At 39.3% G+C, this 24,492-nt stretch overlaps 2 protein-coding genes across 4 annotated transcripts in view; one reads left to right on the plus strand and one right to left on the minus strand.

The window, feature by feature from the left end:
* dusp22b (dual specificity phosphatase 22b) overlaps window positions 1-7,321 on the minus strand; it is a 15,499-nt gene extending 8,178 nt beyond the window's left edge. Inside the window, exons 1-4 of the mRNA XM_053629759.1 lie at window positions 7,104-7,321; window positions 5,523-5,556; window positions 5,359-5,441; window positions 1,579-1,628 (exon numbers count right to left, since the gene is read on the minus strand). Coding sequence (XP_053485734.1) covers window positions 1,579-1,628; window positions 5,359-5,441; window positions 5,523-5,556; window positions 7,104-7,124 — 188 coding nt within the window. The 5' untranslated portion in view covers window positions 7,125-7,321. The remainder of the gene's footprint in view (window positions 1-1,578; window positions 1,629-5,358; window positions 5,442-5,522; window positions 5,557-7,103) is intronic.
* Window positions 7,322-9,709: 2,388 nt separating this feature from the next.
* Window positions 9,710-23,908, plus strand: ripk1l (receptor (TNFRSF)-interacting serine-threonine kinase 1, like). 3 transcript variants are annotated; one of them, XM_053629738.1, is made up of 11 exons: window positions 9,710-10,391; window positions 13,925-14,146; window positions 15,880-16,033; window positions 16,912-17,049; window positions 17,489-17,720; window positions 19,425-19,574; window positions 19,988-20,064; window positions 20,618-20,687; window positions 21,653-22,165; window positions 23,162-23,311; window positions 23,488-23,908. In XM_053629738.1, exons 2-11 carry the CDS (start codon window positions 13,995-13,997, stop codon window positions 23,808-23,810), a joined length of 1,959 nt encoding a protein of 652 aa, XP_053485713.1. In that variant the 5' UTR covers window positions 9,710-10,391; window positions 13,925-13,994; the 3' UTR covers window positions 23,811-23,908. The 3 variants fall into 3 exon arrangements, with proteins under 3 accessions (XP_053485713.1, XP_053485714.1, XP_053485715.1); XM_053629739.1 differs by lacking the exon at window positions 9,710-10,391 and having other exon boundaries at window positions 13,428-14,146; XM_053629740.1 differs by lacking the exon at window positions 9,710-10,391 and having other exon boundaries at window positions 14,004-14,383.
* The last annotated feature ends 584 nt before the right edge of the window (window positions 23,909-24,492 follow it).

The raw sequence follows: 24,492 nt of genomic DNA on the forward strand, positions 1-24,492 counted from the left end.
ACGAGACATTAATGAAAAGGCACAGCTCACAGGGCAGGATGTGGAGCTGGATCCGGATCTCGGGAATCCTGGGGAAATCGTGTGGGTTAGCACGGACACGTGGCTAGCTTCTGGAGAACATGGTTTAAGCCCTGTCGGGTGAGAACGGAGAACGGGGCTCGGGGCTTGTGGGATATTATCCATTCCACTTGACTTAACTCGGAGGGACGTCGGCGCTCGGAATTACATTCCTGACCTCCGTCATCTCTCATTCTTCCTAGTTAGCGGTCGGAAAGCCCAAGTTACGCCCTCAGGTCGAATGTTTTACATATTTAAAAGACCCTTTTAAAGGCTCTGGGTTACTCGTAAGATCAGGAGGTTGGGGATTCATGCTCCCGCACTGCCAAGCTGCCACGTGAGCAATACCCTTAACCCTCTCTACTCCAGGGGGCGCTGTATCATGGCTGACCCTGAGCTCTGACTCCAGCTGGGATATGCGAAAGTTCACATAACGTATATGTGACAAACGAAGGCGTTGCCTTCCTCTTCGTAATACCTCTGCGCTAGACGGAGGTCAGAACTGAAACATCCCTGTCCCTAAAGGTTTCAAATATATAGTGCAAGACCGTGAGCCGAGTTTATCCGTGCTCTCTGGGTGGGCGGGGCATAGTCCGCCTGCCTCTCCTGTCAATCAGAGCGACAGCAGGAACATCACGGGTGTCTGCGAGCTCACGTATGCGCACGACGGCGGTGACGAGGCGTGACAAGTGGTCCAGAACGATGCAGTCGGCTGGCTTGATGTGTCTCGGAGGAATCGACCTCACAGCTGTCGTATGATAAAGGAAGAACGCGGGAACTGGAAGATGAAAACTGGGGAGAAACTTTTTTATTTTTTATTTATTTTAACTCAGTATTATAGTTATGGTATAACCCAGGCTTTAGAGTCGCCGTTCCACATCAGACCATATATATATATATATACATACACCCCTGGGTGGTGTGTGTGTGTGTGTGTGTGTGTGTGTGTGTGCGTCCTTGTGACAGGCTCAGGATGAGAAAGTGCAGTGTGTGTACTGTTATTGAAGATGGAGTGGGTTTCATACTGGGGTGTGTTGAGGGCTCCGCAGGTTCCGCAGGGTTCACGCTTATAAATATAGGCACAGCGGGGACCAGGCAGCACAGCAGCACACACACATACACACACACACACACACACACACACACTTCCTTCCTGAACACTGAAGGCCACAAGAGGAAGTGGTGTGTGTGTGTGTGTGTGTGTGTGTGTGTGTGTGTTTGTTTTCTATGTACCTGGTTGGCTTTATATTATGTCCTCCTAGCATGTTTACTCCTCTCGCCATCTGTTAGGTAATTTTATGGATTTCTTAGAATTTTACTACATTCGTATGCGTGTAGGTTTTTTCTTTCCCTCCTTCATGGTTGCCAGAGTAACCAGAGCTGGCAGAAGAGCGGATGGATGGATGGTAGGAAACGGTGTTTTTTTTTTTTTTTTATTATTTTGGGGTTGCGTTTTTCTTTTTCTTTTTTTTTCTTTTTTGGACCAACATCACAGTGGGTCGTGGTGCGTTCGGTACTCACAGGTCCTGCGTGGGAAGATCAGCAGCCGGGATGCAGAGATAGGTCATCTCCTAAAGACAGCGAGAACCACACACACACACACACACACACGATCATTAACACCTCATGAGAATGCTGTACAATTTTAGTTTTTGCAGTTAACAGAAAGCCACATGCTAATGAGCTTCCACTCGTCCGCCCACTCGTCACACCGCCATCACACACATTCTGCTCCTCTACGCCGCCAATGAAAGATCTGTTTTGTTTAGTGATTAATAATTAAAAAAAAAAAAAAACACTGCGGAGCGGAGTTTTTCCGTGTTTGATTTATGCGCGGAAAGATGTTCGTTTCGGAGAGAGACGGTCATACGTGTCGGGAAGCAACACTTGCGCTCGATTATATAACAGCGCAGCCCTAAGGCTTAGTGTAGCACGTGTGAGTGTGAGTGTGTGTGTGTGTGTGTGTGTGTGTGTGTGTGTGCGTGCTTCACATCCCAACATCACATCTAAATAAAGTTTTTTTTACTCCTCTTATAACTATTACGTTGTTGTTGTTTTTTTTTTAAAGAATGACACATCATGTTTATTTATTTATTTATTTATTTTATCCATTTATAGTTACGTGTAATGTCGTGGAATGCCTGTGAAATAAAAATGACCTTCTAACTGATTATCTATTTCGGATGCCGTCGAAGATCACGTGCTAAATTCTAAACATTGATATGCAAATCGTTCGTGGTTGGTTTTAAATATTTAAATCAGGGGGGCGGGGTTTCAAATCTATGTCGTATATATATATATATATATATACTTAAACATTCAATATGACATAGTGAAATGTACGCTCGTGCTGTCCAGGTGCAGTAATCTCTGGCACAGGAGTCTATTCGTGTACACGTTCACTATAAACACTGCTGCTTGGTTCAGTATCAGCACACATGCTACTGCGGCTGTAATTCCAGTTCACCAGGAAGCTCTGCTGCCGCTACAGTTTGTCCTGAGACCACTAAAGAAATGAGTCATGAACGTGTAACTAGCACAAGTACACAACAAAAAGAAAGTCCTGAGTGGAGTCTAAGAAGTGTAGCGCCCCTTACTGGTGCAGAAAGGGAAAAAAAAAAAAAAAAAAAAAAAGCGAAGAGTGTTGTTTTGTTTTTTCAGCTAAAGCTTAAAGGCGCATTTCTCCAGGACCGTAGTTTAAAGTTCTTCTGGTTTCTTTTTATATGAGGTAAAAACGTAGATTGATATTTCTTTAGTAATAAGTACTGGAGGTGTCGCACTGTTACAGACGGATTAGAGTAGAGTAATCTGCTGGAAATACACACAGGTGTCAGCCACGTGGAGTCAATCTTCTAACTACGTCTAACTTCTACACAGAGGTGAATGTAATATCTGTGTAAGATAAGATAAGATGAGTTAAGACTATCATTTGGCAGGTATAACGAACATCCCCCGGACAATTATTTTAAAATGTAATGTTAAGTTACAGTTCAGGGGATACTTTCATAATCTGAACTGTATTTTTATTTGATTTATTTTTAAATCTCACAGCGCATACTCGTTTGTACCTGTATCAATTAAACTGCTCAATAAGGATAAGTCATTTTTATTTATTTGTTTGTTTGTGTATCTTTGGTTTGCATTGTGTTGTATTGTATATTAGATTATTTTAGGAGTAAGAGGTGATGTAGAAATGTTGAATACTGAGTCCACACCAAATTTCCCTGCTGGGGAGAATAAAGTGTACTTTCTCAGCTGCTGTATCATGTTTTTGTGGATTCTACGTATTTTGCTCAATATACCCCCATTGAATTTTCACGCCGTAGTGAGGCTTTGAACAGAAGTTTGCGACTGTCCTGTACTCCATGCTGCTCTCCAGCTCACATCACAAATGTTAGTTATAGGAGTTGAGAGAGCAGGTTCACGTGACTCATCCCCAGTGTCTAAAGCCTGACTGATCACCACTGTTCTGAACGAGCTATCACTGATCATCACTGTTCTCATCAACCAATCTCTGCTCACTACTGTCCACGACGACCAATCTCTGCTCACTATTGTTCCCAATGACCAATCGATGATCTATACTGTTCCCAACAACCAATCAATAATCACTACTGTCCCCAATGACCAATCAATGATCTCTACTCTTCCCAACAACCAATCAACGATCACTACTGTCCCCAACGACCAATCAATGATCTCTACTGTTCCCAACAATCAATTAATGATCTCTACTGTTCCCAACAACCAATCAATGATCTCTACTCTTCCCAACAACCAATCAATGATCTCTACTGTCCCCATGACCAATCACCGATCACCATTGTCCACTGTTCAGACTGACCAATCACTGACCACCATTGTTCCCAATGACCAATCACCGATTACCACTGTCCCGATCGACCAATCACTGATCACTATTGTTCACAACGACCAATCACTGACCACTATCGTCCACTGGTCTGATCGACCAATCACTGACCACCATTGTTCTCAATGACCAATCACTAATCGTCCATTGTTCTAACTGGCCAATCACTGATCACCACAATTTGTTCCACCCACTCACTTAACTGTTCTTCATTTTAAAGTCTCTTCTTGGTGATATTTACAGTAATAAAAGTGAGCCATTCTGTCCATAACTGTGTCCATTTCCCGACTTCTCACTACCAGTTCTTCATTTTCTCTGATACAACTGACAGAACTTTGTAAATACTGTATAAATAGTTTGTTTGTGTTCCCATGACCAAAGATGATAATCTATTATTCTCTATTCTGTTCTAATCTAGGCTCCCTAAAATGCTGAGCAAAAACCTCTTTTTATTGGTCATTATTAAAACCCAGAGATGTTAGAACTGGTGGAAACACATTTTGGAAACACATTTTGTGCAACCGCCGCTCACAAACCCCACTTTACGGCTGCAGTATTTTAAACACTGAATTAATCTTCTTGCCTAATACTGCCTAAATGTGTGTTTATTTGGGGGGGGGGGGGGGGGGGGTTTTAGGTAGAAACGCCCCAACGTGCATATTCATTAAGGCGAAAACGCTGTCCAGTGCACGCTATTTTTCATGTGAACGCTCCAATCCTCCACAGTCCCTAGTAAATTAGTCAGTTATGTTCACCTCTTTTGCAGGTTCTCAAGCATGTGTTTTTAATCAATAAATCAGGGTTCTCGAGTCAGGCCATTATCTGTAAAGATAAGGCTAAGCTAGACTTCTGTGTCAGAAACTACAGTGGCATGTTCACCCAGGACAAAACTCCATCGTGTCACGCGAGATACCTGTCAAGCTGAGATACACGCCACACACACACCCCACACACACACACACACACGCACTACACACAGAGCAGGAGAACCAGTCAGGCAAGTAGCTGTACTGGAAAAAGAAATCCTTCTTGTAGCTGTTTAGTATCAGTTTCTCAGGGTGATGCCTCTAATTAAATATTTGTCTCCTCTGTGATAAATCTCCATACATTAACACGGGTCGAGCGAGGTCCTAGAAGCTTCTCTCTCTGCACACTGGTCATATGATCGGGAAGTTATTCATGGAAATGTACTGTGGCATAACAAATAAAGTGAAGGTGTAGTGTTCGGTCGTTTTATCCCCAGCACGCATAGGAGTTTTCGAGCCGTTCATTTCACTTTAAACAGCTTCTGAGGAAGGCCAGCATCTTTATGAGATTATGAGGGAAAAATGTACTTAGTGTGTTTTAATGTTATTATGAAGGTATGAGAAGGGTCATATGCCTGGACTGGGAGACAGGGAGAACCGTGTGTGTGTGTGTGTGTGTGTTACTTGTAAGATGGGCGCCGCCGTGTCATGAATGGACAGGATATGCGTGATGTTGTTTCTCGCCAGCTGCTCTCTGTCTCTGGCATCTGAATAAAATAGAATCAAATAAAGATGACACCTCCAGTAACTCGTCGCTCATTTGATTCGACTTGATTTGATTTGCTTACCTTTAAAGTTGCCCAAATACAGATCAGGCAGCACCTAAAAAAATAAATTAATAAATGAATGAATTAATTAATTAATCAGCGATGCACTCACCTGTAGAGAACATACACACTTTAACAAACGTGACTGTTTCAATAATAAATAAATAAATAAATAAATAAATAAATGACGTTTCGACTTTGAATCCGCAAAGCAGGAACTTCCCAGGAGAACTTCGAGTGTGGGACGAGATGGAGATTTCCGGTGTGAGCTTTCAATATGTCGTTTCGAAAACGGCGAAAAGATGACCGTCGTCGTCCCGAACAAGACGTATCGGAACTAAAAGGTACCAACCGTACCGTTCCTTGTTGTTGGAGCGGTACCGTCAACGTGACATGCTTCTGTATTAGTCCATATAGGATTTGGCGATTTTCGAGATGTTTCACGACTCTACTCGAAGACGTGAAACCGCAATCGCAGGAAATTGTCTTTCGCCGTGACGTCTGTTGGTAAACGAGACCTTTGTTCGAAGAGAGTTTCTGAACGCGCGTCGTGATGACGTCACGTGACGTCTTGACCCAAATCTGCGGGAAATCCGCTGGTCATTAAGAAAAAGAAAAAAAATCCCAGCGAACTCCTCCTCCTGCGATGGCGAAATCCTGGAGCGACTGGATAGTTAGCTTTTACAGCTTTAAGATCCAGTCATGTAGGCCTACTTTAAATTCTTTTTAAAAGGGTTCCAGGTAAAGTAAACATATACTAAAGATAGAAACAGTGTCCGGTGACAAGCACAGTTTGATACCTTTATTTCTGAGAGCGTAGAGGTCAAACAGACCGACAACATCAGGTCTGGTAATGACTGTCCATGGACATTTGTGGTCGAAAACCTTAACCCTCAACATATCCATGCCAGCGGGTTGTGTTTTTATTTTTTACATATTTCACACACAGCTGCAGAAAACCGCTTCAAACGTCCCGAAGGTCACTCTGTTCCGGTGTAATTTATCGGAGAGGACACTAGTGCCCAGTGATTTGTTCACTATTGACAGTGACCGAATATCAGGTGACGGTGAAATGATGCGTGTTTCTCCTTCTCCTTCTCTCCACCACTCCAAAAAAAAAAAAAGAGGAAAGTTGTGTTAAACTGTATTTTATTGGACGAGATTATTTGAGGTTCAAGAGTCTGTAACCGATACGGCATTATTTTTATCTGATTTTGAATCATTTCTGTAAAAGTCAGTCAAAAAAAAAAAAAAAAAAAAAAAGAAGAAGAAGAAAATGCGCATAAGATGTTTATATGATTGTATCAACGTATCTGGTTACATGTAGGCGTGCATCCTCCTACACATCACTCTCACACACTCTCTCTCCCTCACACACACACACACACACACAAAACATTTGCATGACTAATACTTTACTGTAAATTAAATGTCATGTTCATAAAATGAGACATTTCTGCCATTTGGTTAGAAATTTTTAAAAAGAGGAACATTCTTGATTTTTTTTTTTTATATAGAAATGAGAGAGAGAGAGAGAGAGAGAGAGAGAGAGAGAGTTTCCTTGACTTTACACTGGTGAAATAACTACATGGTGCTGCTTACCTTACTAATTCCGTTCCCCATGTCACTATCTTGACAGTATCATGCGACTCTCAGACTCCGGCTTTAACAACGCGCGCGAGCACACGCACACGCACACACACGCACGCACGCGCGCACACGCACACACGCACGCAAACGAATAATCCGACTCCGGATTAAACTACATTTGATTTGAGTTAAACTGCGCTGCTGCTGAAGAGTGTCGGAAATGCTGAGGAGCGCACAGACTGCTGGGAAGTGCAGTTCCCCTTTAACACGCTGTGGGGCGCCCTAGAGCCTGTACACACACTGACCTGAGAACAGCACGGCGCATTGTCTGTCTTATTGGCTCAGGGTGCGAAGGAGAGAGTTCACGTCTCAACTCAGCAAGAGATGTACACATAAAAACCAACAATAAACAAACAAGACATGGCTTTATAGATGTTTATAATTATTTATTTTTAAATAATGACAATGTATGTTTATTGTTGTTGTTGTTGTTGTTGTACAAACAACAATAATAAAAAAAAAACATACAACAGTAGCCTAATAATAATAATACCGGTTGATCGCTTGATCGGTTCATTATATCGTTAATGAATTATATTCCTAATGGTAATATAATCATATAATCTTATAAATCCTAAAAGCCTATAACCCGTTCCTCCGGGATCTCGCGATCGTGCGGTCGCAGAAGTTCAAGCGAACTCCGCAATATTCGGAGGAGCTTACAATTTTTTCGAAAGATTTTCCGCGGATTTGGGCGTCACGTGACGTCATCGCGGCACGCGTTCAGACAAAGCCGTCTTCGATTCACGTGCGTCGAACACGTGTACAGCTAAACGGTCACGTTTTAGAACGGACCTAGCTGTGAAAGAGCGATTTCGTGCGACTGACAATCCCGCCAAGTCAAGTAGCCTAGTTTTCCGCAACCGTGCTGGTTATATGTGCAATTAAAAGCCTAAAAATTGTATTTATTTATTTCGTTGAACTCATCTAGAGCAACTCAACTCAGTATATTCAACGCGATTAATTTTGGGGGGGGGGATTATTTATTTATATATTTTTAACATATTTTACACATTGATTTAGATTTGTTTATGTTGAATTATACATTGACTTAACGGACCATTTAAATAGAATTAGTTTCAAATAAATTTGTATGCAAATTTTAGGAAAGATACGGGTAATATGTTACTTGTTTGTGTGTTTATTTATATGAACTTACTTATTTAATTTGATTTGTAAAAGTTGAAGAGCTCTGCGTTAGGGGACAAAGGCATTAGTGTTGTAGGAAAGTGTTGGAGGTCGGTTTGAGACGCACCCATGACGAGGAAACTCCGCCCAGTAGGCCTGTAAAGCCACTGATCTGAGGTCAGATTTCAGACTCCGCTGAATGAGGAGTCAGAGCTGGAGTGTAACTAGAAAACTGATTCCGGATCAGAGTAAAACTGTTACTGTTTCTCTTAAAGGGACAGTACACAGATTACGGTGGAGTAAGGGAGTGTGTGAGAGGGCGCAAGGCCAGTATAACGGGTCCAGGGTTAATGGAAGAAATAGATAATAACAAAGACGGACCCATAGTGTATTGAAGTGTCCAGTTTATTAGAAACAGCTGCTTTCTATTCAGACTCTAGCCAATTTGTCCGGTGTTTATTTTATTTTTTTACTTTTCTGACACAGCACAATGACTGACCCTAGTATCACTGCTCCATCTTATACACTTGTACAGGCATCACACACCTACACACACAAGTTTCTCTTACTATCCTAGTGAGGACTTTTCCTTGACATGTTTATTAATGCAGCTGAATGCTATGTCTACACCTAAACCTACCTGTAACCTTAAACCCAGTAACCACAGGGAGAACTTTTTGGACCTTTTGTTTATTATTATTATTATTATTATTATTATTATTTGTAGTAGTAGTAGTTGTTGTAGTAATAGTAGTAGTAGTAGAAGTGGTGGTAGTAGTAGTAGTAGTAGTTTTAGTGGTAGTAGTAGTAGTAGTAGTAGTAGTTGTAGTAATAGTAGTAGTAGTAGTAGTTGTTGTTGTAGTAATAGTGGTGGTATTAGTTGTTGTTGTTATTGTTGTTGTAGTAATAGTGGTAGTACTAGTAGTAGTAGTTGTTGTTGTTGTAATAGTAGTAGTAGCAGTAGTAGTTGTTGTTGTAATAGTGGTAGTAGTAGTAGTAGTAGTTGTTGTTGTTGTTGTAATAGTGGTAGTAGTAGTAGTTGTTGTTGTTGTTGTTGTTGTAATAGTGGTAGTAGTAGTAGTAGTTGTTGTTGTTGTTGTTGTAGTAATAGTAATAGTAGTAGTAGTAGTTGTTGTTGTAATAGTGGTAGTAGTAGTAGTAGTAGTTGTTGTTGTTGTAGTAATAGTAATAGTAGTAGTAGTAGTTGTTGTTGTTGTTGTTGTAATAGTGGTAGTAGTAGTAGTAGTAGTTGTTGTTGTTGTAGTAATAGTAATAGTAGTAGTAGTAGTAGTTGTTGTTGTTGTTGTAGTAATAGTAGTAGTAGTAGTTGTTGTTGTTGTTGTTGTTGTAATAGTGGTAGTAGTAGTAGTAGTTGTTGTTGTTGTTGTAGTAATAGTAATAGTGGTAGTAGTAGTAGTTGTTGTTGTTGTTGTTGTTGTAATAGTGGTAGTAGTAGTAGTAGTTGTTGTTGTTGTTGTTGTAATAGTAATAGTAATAGTAGTAGTAGTTGTTGTTGTTGTTGTAATAGTGGTAGTAGTAGTAATATCAGTAATATTAGTTTTAAAATCAGTTTTTGTAATTTTTTTAAAGGAAGTACAAAGAAAGAAAAGTGTTTTCTTTGTCAGAACTTTCTGTCCCTTGAGGACATTTAGTCTCCATATAAAATCACGCTTTAGTGACCTTTATGGCACCTGGAGCTGGAAAACTCACCAGGATATAAATACATCTTCCTTTTCTTTCTTTCTTTCTTTCTTTCTTTCTTTTTCAGGCATGAAAATGAAAACGAAAACGTATCTATTACAAAAATTCTCTCTGGACTCACAGCAGCCCTTCACTTCTCCCGTTCCCCCTTACCCTTCTGAATATTCACATTTCACTCATTAATCCTTTGTCTGAAAACATTTCCAAATCTGAAGAAGATGAAGAAGTGAAGTGTGAATGATACAATCCTGTGCTCTGGAGTGGATTATTTCAGTCTGGATGGAGGAGTGCTTTCTTTTCTTTTCTTTTCTTTTCTTTTTTTCTACACTTGTTTCACTTGTGATGTCTGAACATTTCTACAGTCCGGAAATAAAGTCTACAGGAACTAAAAGTAGGAAGCGATGAGAGTCGGTGAGTAGATCTACTGAATACTGAATACCGGAACAGTTCTACACTGTTTGATTTTATTTTATTTTTTAATAGCTGCTTTGGTTCAGGATGGTGTGTGTGTGTGTGTGTGTGTGTGTGTGTGTGTGTAAAAGTAGAAAGCTATTCACTTAGATCTGGGAAGTGTTTTTGTCGGGTAAATAGGTGTCTATAAGAGTCTATAAAAGTAAGAGACAGCTGGATTGATGTTTACAGGATTTATTTATTTATTTATTTATTTATTTATTCATTCATGACTCGGTGATCTAGTAAACTCCTTGGTGCGTCTGTGCGCTCAAAATAAATAAATAAATAAATAAATATAAACCCCTCAAGGTTTAGATTGTTTCATTAAAAATATCTTGTTATGGTTTTATACACGTCCGTGTTTTTTTGTTTGTTTGTTTGTTTTTCTTTTCAGTGGGATTATAAACATTAAGATTTAAAGCGTTAACCTTTCACATATGGCGCATGTCCGCTTTTATCCCTCTTACACTGTGAACATTGCTTACCACTTCCGTTCTGGACTCTCCAGGACGTGGTTTTCCAGAACACACACACACACACACACACACACACACACACACACTAATGTATTAAAGCTAAATATGTCTGTATTAATCCACCAAAATATGAGTAAGTCAACAACAGCAACAAAAATAACACACACACACACACACACACACACACACATATATACACATGTACAAACAAACACACACCTTTGGTGAGTCACAATCATTCCTGTAGATTGTTCTTGCACTCTAAAAACACCGGGTTAAAACTGGGTTATTTTTAACCCAATGGCTGGGTAAATTTGGGACAGAACACATTTGGGGTTAAATTAACCCATAAAGTTGGGTTGTTGGAGGGCCGGTGTGGGTGCAGGTTCATTCCAACCAAGCAGAAGCCACACCTGAGTCTACTGAAAGCTGTCAACTGATTAAACAGGTGGAATCCGGTGTGACTCCTGCCCGGTTGGAATAAAAACCTGCACCCACACCGGCCCTTTCCAGATAAGACTGGGCACTCCTGTTTGATACTTTTTTCCCTAAAGTTATCCAAAAATGCAATTTGTTTGTGTGCTAAAATTCTACTAAAACGCTCACGAAATAAACAAAGCATTTAATGTCATCCAGGTGACGTTTATTAAAATCAGTTAAACATTAGTCAGATGTAAGACCTGGAGTTGATGCATCTTCTGACAAATCTCCCTGACATCTGGGAAGACAGGAGTCCCGCTCCCTTCCATCTGAAAAGCTGTAAAAGAGGAAAGAGTGTTGGTTAGCTGTTAGCTACAAAATATTGAGAACTGCCTTTGGCCTTTAACTGAGAAATTGCGTTACAGAATCCCAAATTGTGTGATTTTGGAAAAGTGACCTCCACTCTCCTAATGAACAGAATGGCGCTGTGGCCTCACTGGGAAAATCTAGCTTGAGAGTATTTCTTTTCCAGCCTTTAGCATGTCACCGCCAGTCCTTTTGCACAACCTGATTAATTTAACCAACATTACAGAGATAGTGGGAAGCATTACAACCTACTGTAACCCCATCCTCGCTTTTTGTCACGTTAACCTTGTGAAGAACTTTTGACCGTGACATTACTGAGCTAGCTAAGTTCCGTTAGCCACTGACTGTCTGCACCTGTTACCCGGCATTAACATGCACAGTTTACATGAAGATACACGGCCCTAACCCATCCTCCTGATGCTAATTACTACAGCTTGCCTTGTCCAAAACACTTGCTAAATGTAGTTAATATTAACCCACTCTCTGTATCACATCATGGTGAATAGCTGTAATGCTATGTTAATGTTAACTCTCAAAACGTTCAAAAATGGGAACGCTCAAAAAAAAAATGGGAATATCTAACATTACCGTGAGCTGTATGTTAAAGTAATGTTATCATCTCAGGTGAGTGTTTACGTTAGCATCACTCATCCCTACTGTGATCAGTGACAGCATCCAGCTAGCTACCCCCATCTTTTTTCACATGATTCATTTTCCACATAATTCTTTCACATGATTCATCTATTTTCATGCGATTCTTTTAGACATTTAGTTTATTTTCATGTGATTCTTTTAGACGTTTAGTTTATTTTCATGTGATTCTTTTCACACGATTCATCTATTTTCATGCGATCCTTTTAGACATTTAGTTCATTTTCATGCGATTCGTTTATACATTTAGCTTATATTCATGCGATTCTTTTAGACATTTAGTTTATTTTCATGCGATTCTTTTAGACGTTTAATTTATTTTCATGTGATTCTTTTCGCACGATTCATCTATTTCATGCGATTCTTTTAGACATTTAGTTCATTTTCATGCGATTCGTTTATACATTTAGTTTATATTCATGCGATTCTTTTAGACGTTTAGTTTATTTTCATGTGATTCTTTTCACACGATTCATCTATTTTCATGCGATCCTTTTAGACATTTAGTTCATTTTCATGCGATTCGTTTATACATTTAGCTTATATTCATGCGATTCTTTTAGACATTTAGTTTATTTTCATGCGATTCTTTTAGACGTTTAGTTTATTTTCATGTGATTCTTTTCGCACGATTCATCTATTTTCATGCGATTCTTTTAGACATTTAGTTCATTTTCATGCGATTCGTTTATACATTTAGTTTATATTCATGCGATTCTTTTAGACATGTAGTTTATATTCATGTGATTCTTTTCACACGATTCATCTATATTCATGTGATTCTTTTAGACATTTAGTTTATTTTTATGTGATTCTTTTCACACGATTAATCTATTTTCATGTGATTCTTTTGGACATTTAGTTTATTTTCATGTGATTCTTTTCACACGATTCATTTATTTTCATGTGATTCTTTTAGACATTTAGTTCATTTTCATGTGATTCTTTTAGACATTTAGTTCATTTTCATGTGATTCTTTTAGACATTTAGTTTATTTTCATGTGATTCTTTTATACATTTAGTTTATTTTCATGTGATTTTTCACATTTAATTTATATTCACGTGTGGTTTTTCTCACGTGATCCTTTTCACATGATTTATTTTCACGTGATTTGTTTATTTGTACATGTGACTTTTCACGTCATTCTTTTTTACGTGATTCATTTATTTTCACATGTAATTCTTTTCACACGATTCATTTTTTTCACCTGTGATTCTTTTCACGTGATTTGCTTTTCACGTGACTCTTTTCGCATGCGATACTTTTTACGTGATTCATATATTTTCGCATGTAATTCTTTCCACACGATTCATTTTTCACGTGATTCTTTTCATGTGATTTGTTTATTTTCACGTGACTCTTTTCGCATGTGATTCTTTTTTTTTACGTGATTCATTCGTTTGAACATGTGATTATTTTCCAAACGATTCATTTGTTTTCACGTTAATATTTCACGTGTAGGGCGTGTAGTTTTATTTTTCCATTTGTCATTTCTGACATATTATTCATACGACTTTTACTTGAATTCACTGATCATTGGTTATAACATGTAGATCTTATTTTATCTCCTATGTAGTGCACTTATAGACCACAGAAAGCAGGGCACCATTTGGGACTAGACCCATGTCCCATTAAGCAGTGAAACCATGGAAACGAGCTTGGACATCATGAAGTCCTCAGACCTCATCAAGAAGGAGCGTCTGGATTACGGCGGGTTCGGGGAGGTGTTTCTGTGCTACCACAAAACGCTGGGACATGTGGTGCAGAAGACGGTCTACACAGGACCACCTCGTAACGAGTGAGTATTTGTGTGCCTGCATTACACAAGACGAGATTCGACCACAGAAGACAACACTGGATCAGAAATGACCAAACCAGAAAATACAAGACCATGACAGACCAATAAGAAAAGAAAAGACAAGACCAAATGAGACCGGACGAGACAAGGCCAAATCAATCAACACCAGACCACACAAGACCGACTTAAAATTGATGAAACAAGAAGGAAAAAAAATACAAGAAATGACCAAATCAGGTGAGACCAGACAAGACTAACCTAGATCAGAAAAGATTAGACAAGACTAGACAGGACCAGACAAAAAAAAAAAAACTGACCATAAATGATAAAGCCAGAGAAGACACAAGACCACTTTTCTCATGAGTGAGTATTTGGGGTTTGCATTACACAAGACCAAACAAGATAAAATCAGACAAGACCACACAAGACAAGACTAGAGCAGAAATAACAAAACAATAAATATCAGATTAGACACACAGACAAAAAAAAGGAACCACCTTGTCATGAGTGAGTATTTTGGGTTCTGCATTACACAAGATCACATAAGACAAGATAAGACCACATAAGGCAAGACAAGGCCAGACTAGATTGGACAAGGTCAGAAAAGACCAGACAAGGCACGACAAACTGCAATAAGACATGACCAGACCTGACAAGACAACACACGACCAGCAAAGGCAAGACCAGACCAGCCAAGACAACACCAGACAAGACCGGCTAAGACAAGTCATGACCAGACCAGCCAAGATAAGACCAGTCCAGACCAGACCAGCCAAGTCAAGACCAGACCAGCCAAGACAAGTCAAGACAAGACCAGACCAGCCAAGACAAGACAAGACCAGACCAGCGAAGACCAGACCAGCCAAGACCAGACCAGCCAAGACCAGACGAGACCAGTCAAAACAATACATGACAAGACATAGCTTTTAAATTGAGGTTTAAAATTTCTTCCTCGTGTCTCATGTGGATTTCTTCTTTACCGTTTATGCTTTCTGTCACGATATTGCTCTCATAGACACAAATCATGAAAGAATTCTTTGGTCATGAGTTAAAAACGATCGTCTCAGATCGACAGATGTGATGTTTACATTTATCTCATTTATGCAACTGAGCAGTTGAGGGTTAAGGGCCTTGCTCAGGGGCCCAGTGGTGTGGTGGCAGCGTGGTGGTGCTGGGATTTGAACTCACGACCAACCAAATACTGCTGCAAAGTGAACATTTACAGTATAAAAGGCACCGTATTTATGGAGGTTACAGACCATGAGACTTTTCAGTCTTTCAGTCAGTAACCTTTTAAAGTGTTTTGCTTCCCTTTTTCATTCTCTGGGGCAGTTTTGACAAAACCACTCCTGTGGTTTTGTCTCCCTGTTCCTCAAACAACAACTAGGATACATTGTGTGTGGAAATGAAAATGTGATTTGAGGAACCAAAGTTTGTGTGTATGCACATTTTTGTGTGTTAATTAATGAATTCCTTTTTTTATTAAAGTTCCATTCCTCTATATATTCAATTCATTGTGCTGTCACCCTCAGCCATTGACTCACATTATCAAATAATGTATAATGTTAAAATATAACATAATTGAACAATTTTATGGCGCAAATATGTATGAATGGTTTTATTTAAATTTTATACTGAATGCTGACTTCACACAGGTCAATGCACACAGTGTAAAATAATAATAATAATAATGCTGTAGGCTTTATGTAAGTGGCGTGTTGTTGTGCATGCAGGCAGACGTCGTCTCTGCTGGAGGAAGGCAGTCTGATGAACAGGTTGAAACACGAGCGCGTGGTTAAGTTGCTGGGGGTTATACTGGAGGACAGAGACTACTCGCTGGTCATGGAGCTCATTCCTAATGGCAACCTGCTGTCCATGCTGCAGAAAGTGAGAATGCCAAACTCATCAATATCTAACCACCTGATGTTTCCAGTGCTGGAGTTTCCACTTTGCTTTACACACAGTAACTAGGAACAATAATAGTAGTAGTATCATACAGTAGTAGTAATAACCAGAGATGGACTGAGAAATGAAAGTATAGATAATGTCTCAAATTCTCACTCAGTAAAGCGTTCTAACTGTAAAAAAAAAAAAGAAATTCTTTTAGTCGTACTTTCACCCGAAGATGATTTTTGTTGTAAAGCAACTGCATTGAAACCATCATTCAATCTGTGCGCAATATTTACCTTTAGACTCCCTGACTAGCCTAATATAGTAGCAACTGGAATCGATGCTAGTCTGACCCAGCATTAGCAAAGAAAACAGGCTAATTTAGTTAGCAAATTAGCAAAACAGCATGCTTTTTGGAATGAGATATTAGGGAGGTAAAGGATGAGCCTCATTCTGTACAAGTCTTTGCGTTCTCCGGATTACTGAACGTTGTACAGAGTGCAAGACTGCAGTCTGACGGATTATCCATATTTAGACGGTCACAGAGATAGCTATAGCGCTAACTGCACTGTGTAGAATGAGATGATGAATTGTCACAGTTTTTTTTTGTTGTTGTTGTTGTTTTTTGCACACTGATGAATTGATTGTATGCTAAACTGAGCCAATTTGATTGATGTATATATCAATGACCGGATATATAATGTGCATATAATGGAAGTGCGGCAAAGCATTATTTAAGTATTGTAATAAAGTACAAAGAGGAACATGCTACTCTTTGGAAACATATTTTCAGCGTCAAGCATCGAATCATTGAAATGAATCCCAACGTTTCTTCTACGTTAATATTTCACTGCTGCTCTCTTTGATGAATCCAGGTGAAAGTTCCAGTATCCATTAAAGGAAGGATAGTTCTGGAGATCCTGGAAGGAATGGTTTATCTAACAGACAACCACGTCATTCACAAGGACCTGAAACCGGAAAACATCCTGGTCGATGAACATTTCCATATAAAGGTACAGTAACGTTTGGGATTGTTGCCTCTGATGCTGTACGTCCTGAAATATTGAGACATTTATGATATAAACTTTTACACGGTAAGAATTCTGACGCAGGTGGACGCAGCTAAACGATAAAATGACCTAACTAACCATGCTAAGGATAAAACGAACTAGTTAGTTAATTCACAGTGAGCATTAAAAAGAACAGCATTTTAAAGTAAAGTTATAGTATGAGTGGTATTATGGTAAAACTTGGACGTAAACTTTACGGAGTAAAACCATTGTAAAAAATTGTTGCGGAGACCAACCGATAACAAATCTACCTTTAAAATCGTATTGCACATTCGTTTCTATACTTCTGCGAATGCTATATGTTTATGTTTACCATGTACTGTAAATTTCCTGAGGGTTTACATCGAGGTGTTGGACTGAAGCGTTGTGCGTTTCGTGTCAGATCGCAGACCTCGGACTGGCCACGTGTCAGACGTGGAGTCGGCTGACGAGGGAGGAGTCGCGCAGACAGAGTCGTGCAGGCAAGAAGTCGAGCGTGGCGGCGGCCGGGACACTGTGCTACATGGCTCCTGAGCACCTGGAAAGCATCAACACTCGCTCCACTGAAAAATCGGACGTTTACAGCTTCGCCATTGTAGTGTGGGTCATTCTGACCAACCAGGAGCCTTATGAGAGTGAGTGACATAGAACATGAGACACTGTGAATACACGGTTATGTTTGTAACCCAGTCCATAGACATGACTTCTGTCCCTTTAGCTCGGTATCTTGGTGCAAAAATGCAACAAAAGTGGTAGATTATGGACTGCAATATGATCACAGGACATTGTGTTAAATTTCATCCTGGGAATAGCATCGACATCATTAGCATTTTTTTAGCATTTCAGCAAGTCATTGAATAAACGTTAATATCTACTTTTAAATTAAGATATCATCGAAATCAGTGTTGCTGTTGTTTTTTCTTTACATGGCACTACTGTACTATCTTGCTGCCAGTTTCTCTCAATATATGTAAGGAAACTCTCAATTGGTTTCAGAGAGAAAATAAATCAAGGTGTTAGAACGGCCCAGTCAGTCACCTGACTCGAATCCAGTTGAACAAGATTTAAACACGATATGTTTAGAAGAACGAGCCAAAATCACACCTGAATACTGCGGAACATTAATTTCTTCATACAGGAAGTGTCTTGAAGCCGTCATTACAAACAAAATCTTCTCCACTAAGTATTAAATACATTTCAGTTAGCGTGTTCGATACTTTTTTCCCCGTGTCATTCCACTTTATTACACATGACTTCATTTATGATCTTTAATGTTGTGAATTCTTTATATTTCCAGATTTCTTGAGGTAACACCAAAGTCTGGTGAAAATTTCATGTGAATAGACTCATTGGAAATATATTTACTGAAAAAAAAAATGTTGACGCGTTCAATACTTATTTCCCTCACTGTATAATCGGATACTTCTCCCATATCACCCACCCAATAGATTTAAAACTATTTAACTGACTTGGGAGTTAAATGATTCGACCCCCACTGCGATTGAGGCTTACTGTCAAAATGTACAGACCTTCAGCTGTTTGCGATGAACAACTCAAACAAAAGCCATTGAAATAGTTCAACACAACGAATGCTTCAAGTGGTTTCCCCCAAATTCAACTGAAAACGCAACTTATAATGACTTCTCCAGTTTCAAAAGTATTCACCCCCTTCATGGCAAGCATCTTTAGTACTTAGTAGAATTTTGATTGCAACTGTATAATGCCTCTATATCTCAATCTGGTGCTGTAAGACTAGCATTTAATATCTTTATCTGGCCTTATCTGGCCACGAGCTTTATTGGATATGTGCACTTTGTGTGCGTGCACTACGTATATAACAATACACGGAGACACGATGTCGCATCTTTGGAAAGGCGCGAACTGATCGTATTATCATTCTGTCCATCGTGCATCTAATGCAATGGCACTGCCTTTCGATATCAAACTTCTGTTCGTAGCACTTCTTTTAATTCATTCGCAGTTGTATACGGACAAAACGACGCACAGTAGTTTTGCATTGTTTACGATTTAGAAATGTAAAAAATGAGTCATTGAAACAAGCCGTCAGAGCCATTACGGAAGCTGTAGAAAGGCCCTGTAATTGTTACTAGATGAGTGAAATATTGACTAACAAGACTAATATTTGGACAGTCTAATCTGTCTAATCTTTTTTTTTCCCAGTCTAATCTTTTGTTTTTTTTCCCCCCAGTAGGGTTACTTTTTATCCAGTATATTTATTAGTGGAAATGACTGTGTGATGGGTTCAGCTTTGTGTTTTGGGTGCTATACACCCACCGCCTTTGGACTGAGCCTGCATCGTCCTGTTCTTCATTTTCCAGATGCTATTAGTCAAGACCAGATCTGCCAGTGTGTGCGAAAGGGAGACCGTCCAGATGAGACCCTTATTCCAGGCGATTCACCAAAAGAGATTATCACACTTATGAAAAAATGCTGGGAGCATGACCCTCAGAAACGACCCCGGTTTAAAGGTCTGGGCTTCGGGTATTTATTTGTATGTAATATAATAGAAAAAAAAAAAAAAGAAAAGTAATTATATTTCCTGAATTTTTTAAGGTTTGGATAATATGAATTATTATAGTAGGTCACACTGTTAATGTAGTGGAAGTAATCCATATAAGACCATTAGAGATTAGAGAGTCTGTAAAATGCCTTGTATGGACCAAGTGGTGAAGCTGCATCATCATGCCATTGTATAAATCATGTAAACGACGTCTTTTTCTTTTTTTTAAAAAAGAAAAACAAAAAAAAAAACAACCTTTTTGAATTTTTTGATGAAATATCGGGATCAGATGTTAAAAATGCCAAACTGTTAAGTTGTAATTCTTTGAATCATGCTTTCCACTTTATTTCAATTTCTTTCTTTCTTTCTTTCTTATCACAGAGAGCTATGACTCATTTTCGGCTTTCTATAAGAACAACCTGGAACGAGACGTTGAGCAGGATCTACGTGACCTTAAGGTAAGTGTTGCTGAGTGCAAAAGTTTGCACGCCCTTTATTTCCGGGGTGAAAATAAGAATTTGATGCAGGCTAATAAAAATGAACAATACTTAAATAATAAAATAAATAAATAAATTAAAAAAATACAGTAGAGTTACAGCATGGGATGCAATATGAAACTCAGGAAGACAATAAAAGATTAGAGGCAGTTATAGAGGCAAAGGGTGGGCCTACACATTATTAGAGAACATTTCTATTTATTCACGTTCAGAAATTTAATGCACTTCTTTTTTTTTTTTTTGGTCAAGGCTAGTTTTACTTGGAGTTTAGTATCTTCAGTATCTCTGTGTCCAATACTAGACCCACGTTCCACGTCCAGTAATCTATTAGAATGAAACCGTTATGAACAGATGAACGTTGTGATAAAGGGATGGTGTTCGTTTATTTGTGTGTGTGTGTGTGTGTGTGTGTGTGTGTGTGTAATTGAGAAGATGGTTTAAAACCCCGATAGATGTTATTAATTTCATTGTGCTTGAAATGAATATTATTTCATTATATCTCTCTTTCATGCAGGATGTGTATGAAGGTCCATCGGAGCTGCTGGAGAAGTTAAAAACACTCACAACAGAGTCTACTGCTGCAGGTACTCTGACCTCCAAATGGACAACAATATGAATGATCTTACTATTTATCTGGATGGTATAAGGCGCCCATTGGTTTTGTAATAAGTGAAAAAATTTTCTCAGCTAAATTCTTTATGTAAGGAATAAAACACTTGCCAGCGTGCTGTTACAGAGAAATAATCAACGACACGGTGGTGTGATGATATGGAGTTGCTTTTCTTTATTCATTAAAGACTTTTTATCCATTTAGAATTACATTTAATGTCCATTAACGTCGTTTTCTGACTTACATTATAAGCAGCTATAAACAGTCCTTCCCTCACCAGCCTCTCTTTTTCCCTCTCACTTCAAATCAATAAGATATAATTAAAAAAAAAAAAAACTCAGCTTGTCATGTTACAAAAAAAAAAAACAGAAAGCATGATTTGTGATTTGCAGATGCTGTTATTAAATAATAATAATAATAATAATAATAATAATAATAATAATTCCCACCTTCTGACCAATCAGAATTGAGAATTCAACAGTGCTGTGGTATAAATACTAATAATGAAGAGGTTTCTCAGTATGAACTGCTCCTTTCTGATCATTCTAGGTAGGATAATAGGTGGATTGTAGCATTAAGGTTAGTCAAGAACACAAAAAGTGAGGACAAGTAAACGAATACAATATTATGATGATAACAAACATGTTAGCTTTGAGTTTTGTTATTGTCGGGAGCTCAGGCTAACCAGACAAAATTATTTGAGGAATTGGTCAAATTGGTGAAAGGGGGAGAGATTCATTCATTTTTATTTATTTATTTATTTATTTATTTATTTATTTATTTTAGTAGAACATCCATCTTAGTCCCTGAATGTTCTCCAACTCAGCAAAATAAATAAATAAATAGATGCCAAATAGATACTTGATCGTTAAGTCAATACATCGTAGTGGCATATTTACTAAGCTTATGTAATATTAATGTTCACTTTCCTCATGTCAGGCCTGGCGGCTCCGTCCTTTCTGCAGCGCTCCGGTGACTCGCCCACCCCTCTGAGGAGTTCAGACCTGGGCCCGGTGGAAGCCAGCTTGGAGGACCTCAGTTTAATGACCTCAGGTGCCTTTCAAGTGGACGCCATCCCTGATCCTACTCCCACCCCTCTTAACCTGGAGCAGAAACTGAACCAAGAGTTAGACTACCACAAACACGGTAGCTACACCAGCGGGCAACAGCCCAACCTCTCTTCGTACCTTTTCCCTGTTCCGGTCGTGCAGACTACGTCTAGTTCCAACTGGGCTGGAGATCTTCCTCAGCAGGTGTCCTCAGTGCAGTCTTGGTCCAAACCTAACCCTTATCTGAGTCCTCAGGATATTCCGGTCCGGCCGGATTACGACAGGGAGATCTCGGCTCCGTATTCGCAGTGTGGACCGCACCAGCCGTCCAAACCTTTCGAGCGCATGCAGTCATGGCCTTCTGACCTCTCTGCAGTGGGGATCGCCCCGCAGACTGAAACAGGTACACATACACAGTGTTGTCGTACAGGGTGTGTAACTGTGTATAAAAGAATACAAATAATTCAAAAGAATCATCATAATTAATAACACTTGGGACAAATATTCTGTCAAATAAGGTTAAAACTGACTGAAATCAGACAGTAACGCATAAAGAATTAACTACACAATGAGCTGCAAAACAGATATGGACCAATATTGCAGGATATTTGCAGACTTATAGAACGTTTGGATAACTAACCTTCATACTTCTACAAAAATGTCACAATTCTTCCATAAACAACTGCATGGAAACAAGCTCCACCCACTAATCCCTTCTTAATATGCATATGACACGCCCTTGTATAAATATCTAATTTACATGAAACACACCCTAATTTTTGCAGATGTTGTGATAGTGAGATTTAAAAAAAATTTACTATGCCGGTATATTATCTATACACTCGTTGTCCACTTTATTAGGAACACCCGCACGTTCGCGCAGTCGTCTAATCAGCCGATCGTGTGGCAGCAGCGCAATGCATAAAATCATGCGGATACAGGTCAAGAGCTTCAGTTAACGTGCACAGTATCTCCGTGACTTTAACCCTTTCAGAACCTGACGATCTCCTGGGATTTACACACATAACTTAAAAGGCTGAAACATCTTGTAGATGAGAGCGATCAGAGGAGAACGACCAGACTGGTCTGAGCTGACAGGAAGTCTATAGTAACGCACATAATCACTCTTTACACTCGTGTTGAGCGGAACAGCATCACGCAGATGACTTTTATTCATTAATTTTCTACGTGAATGTTAACTGAAGCTCATGACCTGTATGATTTTCTGCATTGTGCTGCTGCAAGTTGGATGATTTCAGGTGTACAGGTGTTCCTGTTAAAGTGGACAGTGAGTGTGTATTCTTTTATGATTTCAGCGCACTAGTTATTTTAGGACTTTACCGTCCAACCGCCCATGAAAAGCGTTAACATCACGTTTCTTCTTGACGTCGTGTTTTAGGTGGATCTCTGTACATCAGTCAAGCCAGTGGGATTCAGATCGGGAACAACAACACCATGCATTACCGCAGTGTCGACAGCTGTTCTCTCGGCTCTCAGTCCAGCACGGCGTTATCCAACACAAAGTATAAAGAGCTACTGTTGCAGTATGGTGAGCCTCTTTCACACGTATTCTTCATGGGGTTTTTTATATATATATATAGTCTCACACTCACGGTTTCGAATACAGATTGATTAGAAACAAATATACTAATGTTCCTGTTCTACACGCCGCACATTCGGCAGTGATGACGCCACATGGATTGAGTGTGTGTTGTTCTCATGCAGTGGACCACAGTGTAACTGATGAACATCTGGAGCTGGTGCAAAAGAACGTAGGCGGGACGTGGAAAACCTGTGCCAGGAAGCTGGGCCTCAGCGACGTGGAGATTGACCACATCGAACACGACTACATGCGTGACGGCCTCGCCGAGAAGGTCCACCAGATGCTGGAGCGCTGGAAGATGAAGGAAGGTCTTCAAGGGTGTACGGTGGGAAAACTCTGTAGTGCCCTGGAGGGGTCCATTAAAGCAGATGTGCTCATCGAACTACTGCATAAGTCTCAAGACTACACCGTTTTTTCGAATGCCAGCACTCAGAGCCTGATTTAAGTTAAAGTTCTAGTCCAGGGGAAACTTTTATATAGTAATAATAGCAGTGGATGTTGTTATTATTATTATTCTTCTTTTTGATACATCGTCATTTTAGTTCTGTTTTCATTTTCGTACTCTTGAATACATGTTATTTCTAGGGTGGGGGTTTCTACATTTTAATATAATTCATTAGTTTGGGTAGTTTTTAAACTTTTCTTTTCGTGATTTCTGAAAAACAGACTTTGGTTTTCAGAGTTATACAAAGAAGAGGAGGGAGGGAAGAAAGCACAGCGTGCCACTGCATCAGAAGTCGTTTAATCGTTTTATCGTTTTCAAATCAAAAGAAGTGAAAAAGAAATGATCGATTTGATTATTTTAAAATGAGCCTGCATGCATGTATTTTGAACACCAACGTAAGGGTTTAAAATGACGGAATATATCGGCAGAAGATTCACCATCAGTCTAGTGTATGTTTACAATATAAACTCTCGTGACCATCGAGTCAAATAAAATTGTTTTCCTTTTTTCTCTCTCTCTCTCTCTCTCTCTCTCTCTCTCTCTCTCTCTCTCTCTCGTTCTCAAAATGACCACTTTACAAATTGCGAACGTTATTGTAAATAATTCAAATACTTTTAATTTACTTTTAAGAGTTCTTTATTTGTCCCTCCGGAGAAACCCTTAAGGGTCGTTCCTCAAAAAG

This window comes from Ictalurus furcatus, chromosome 7, assembly GCF_023375685.1.
Source record: "Ictalurus furcatus strain D&B chromosome 7, Billie_1.0, whole genome shotgun sequence".
Lineage (NCBI taxonomy): Eukaryota > Metazoa > Chordata > Actinopteri > Siluriformes > Ictaluridae > Ictalurus > Ictalurus furcatus.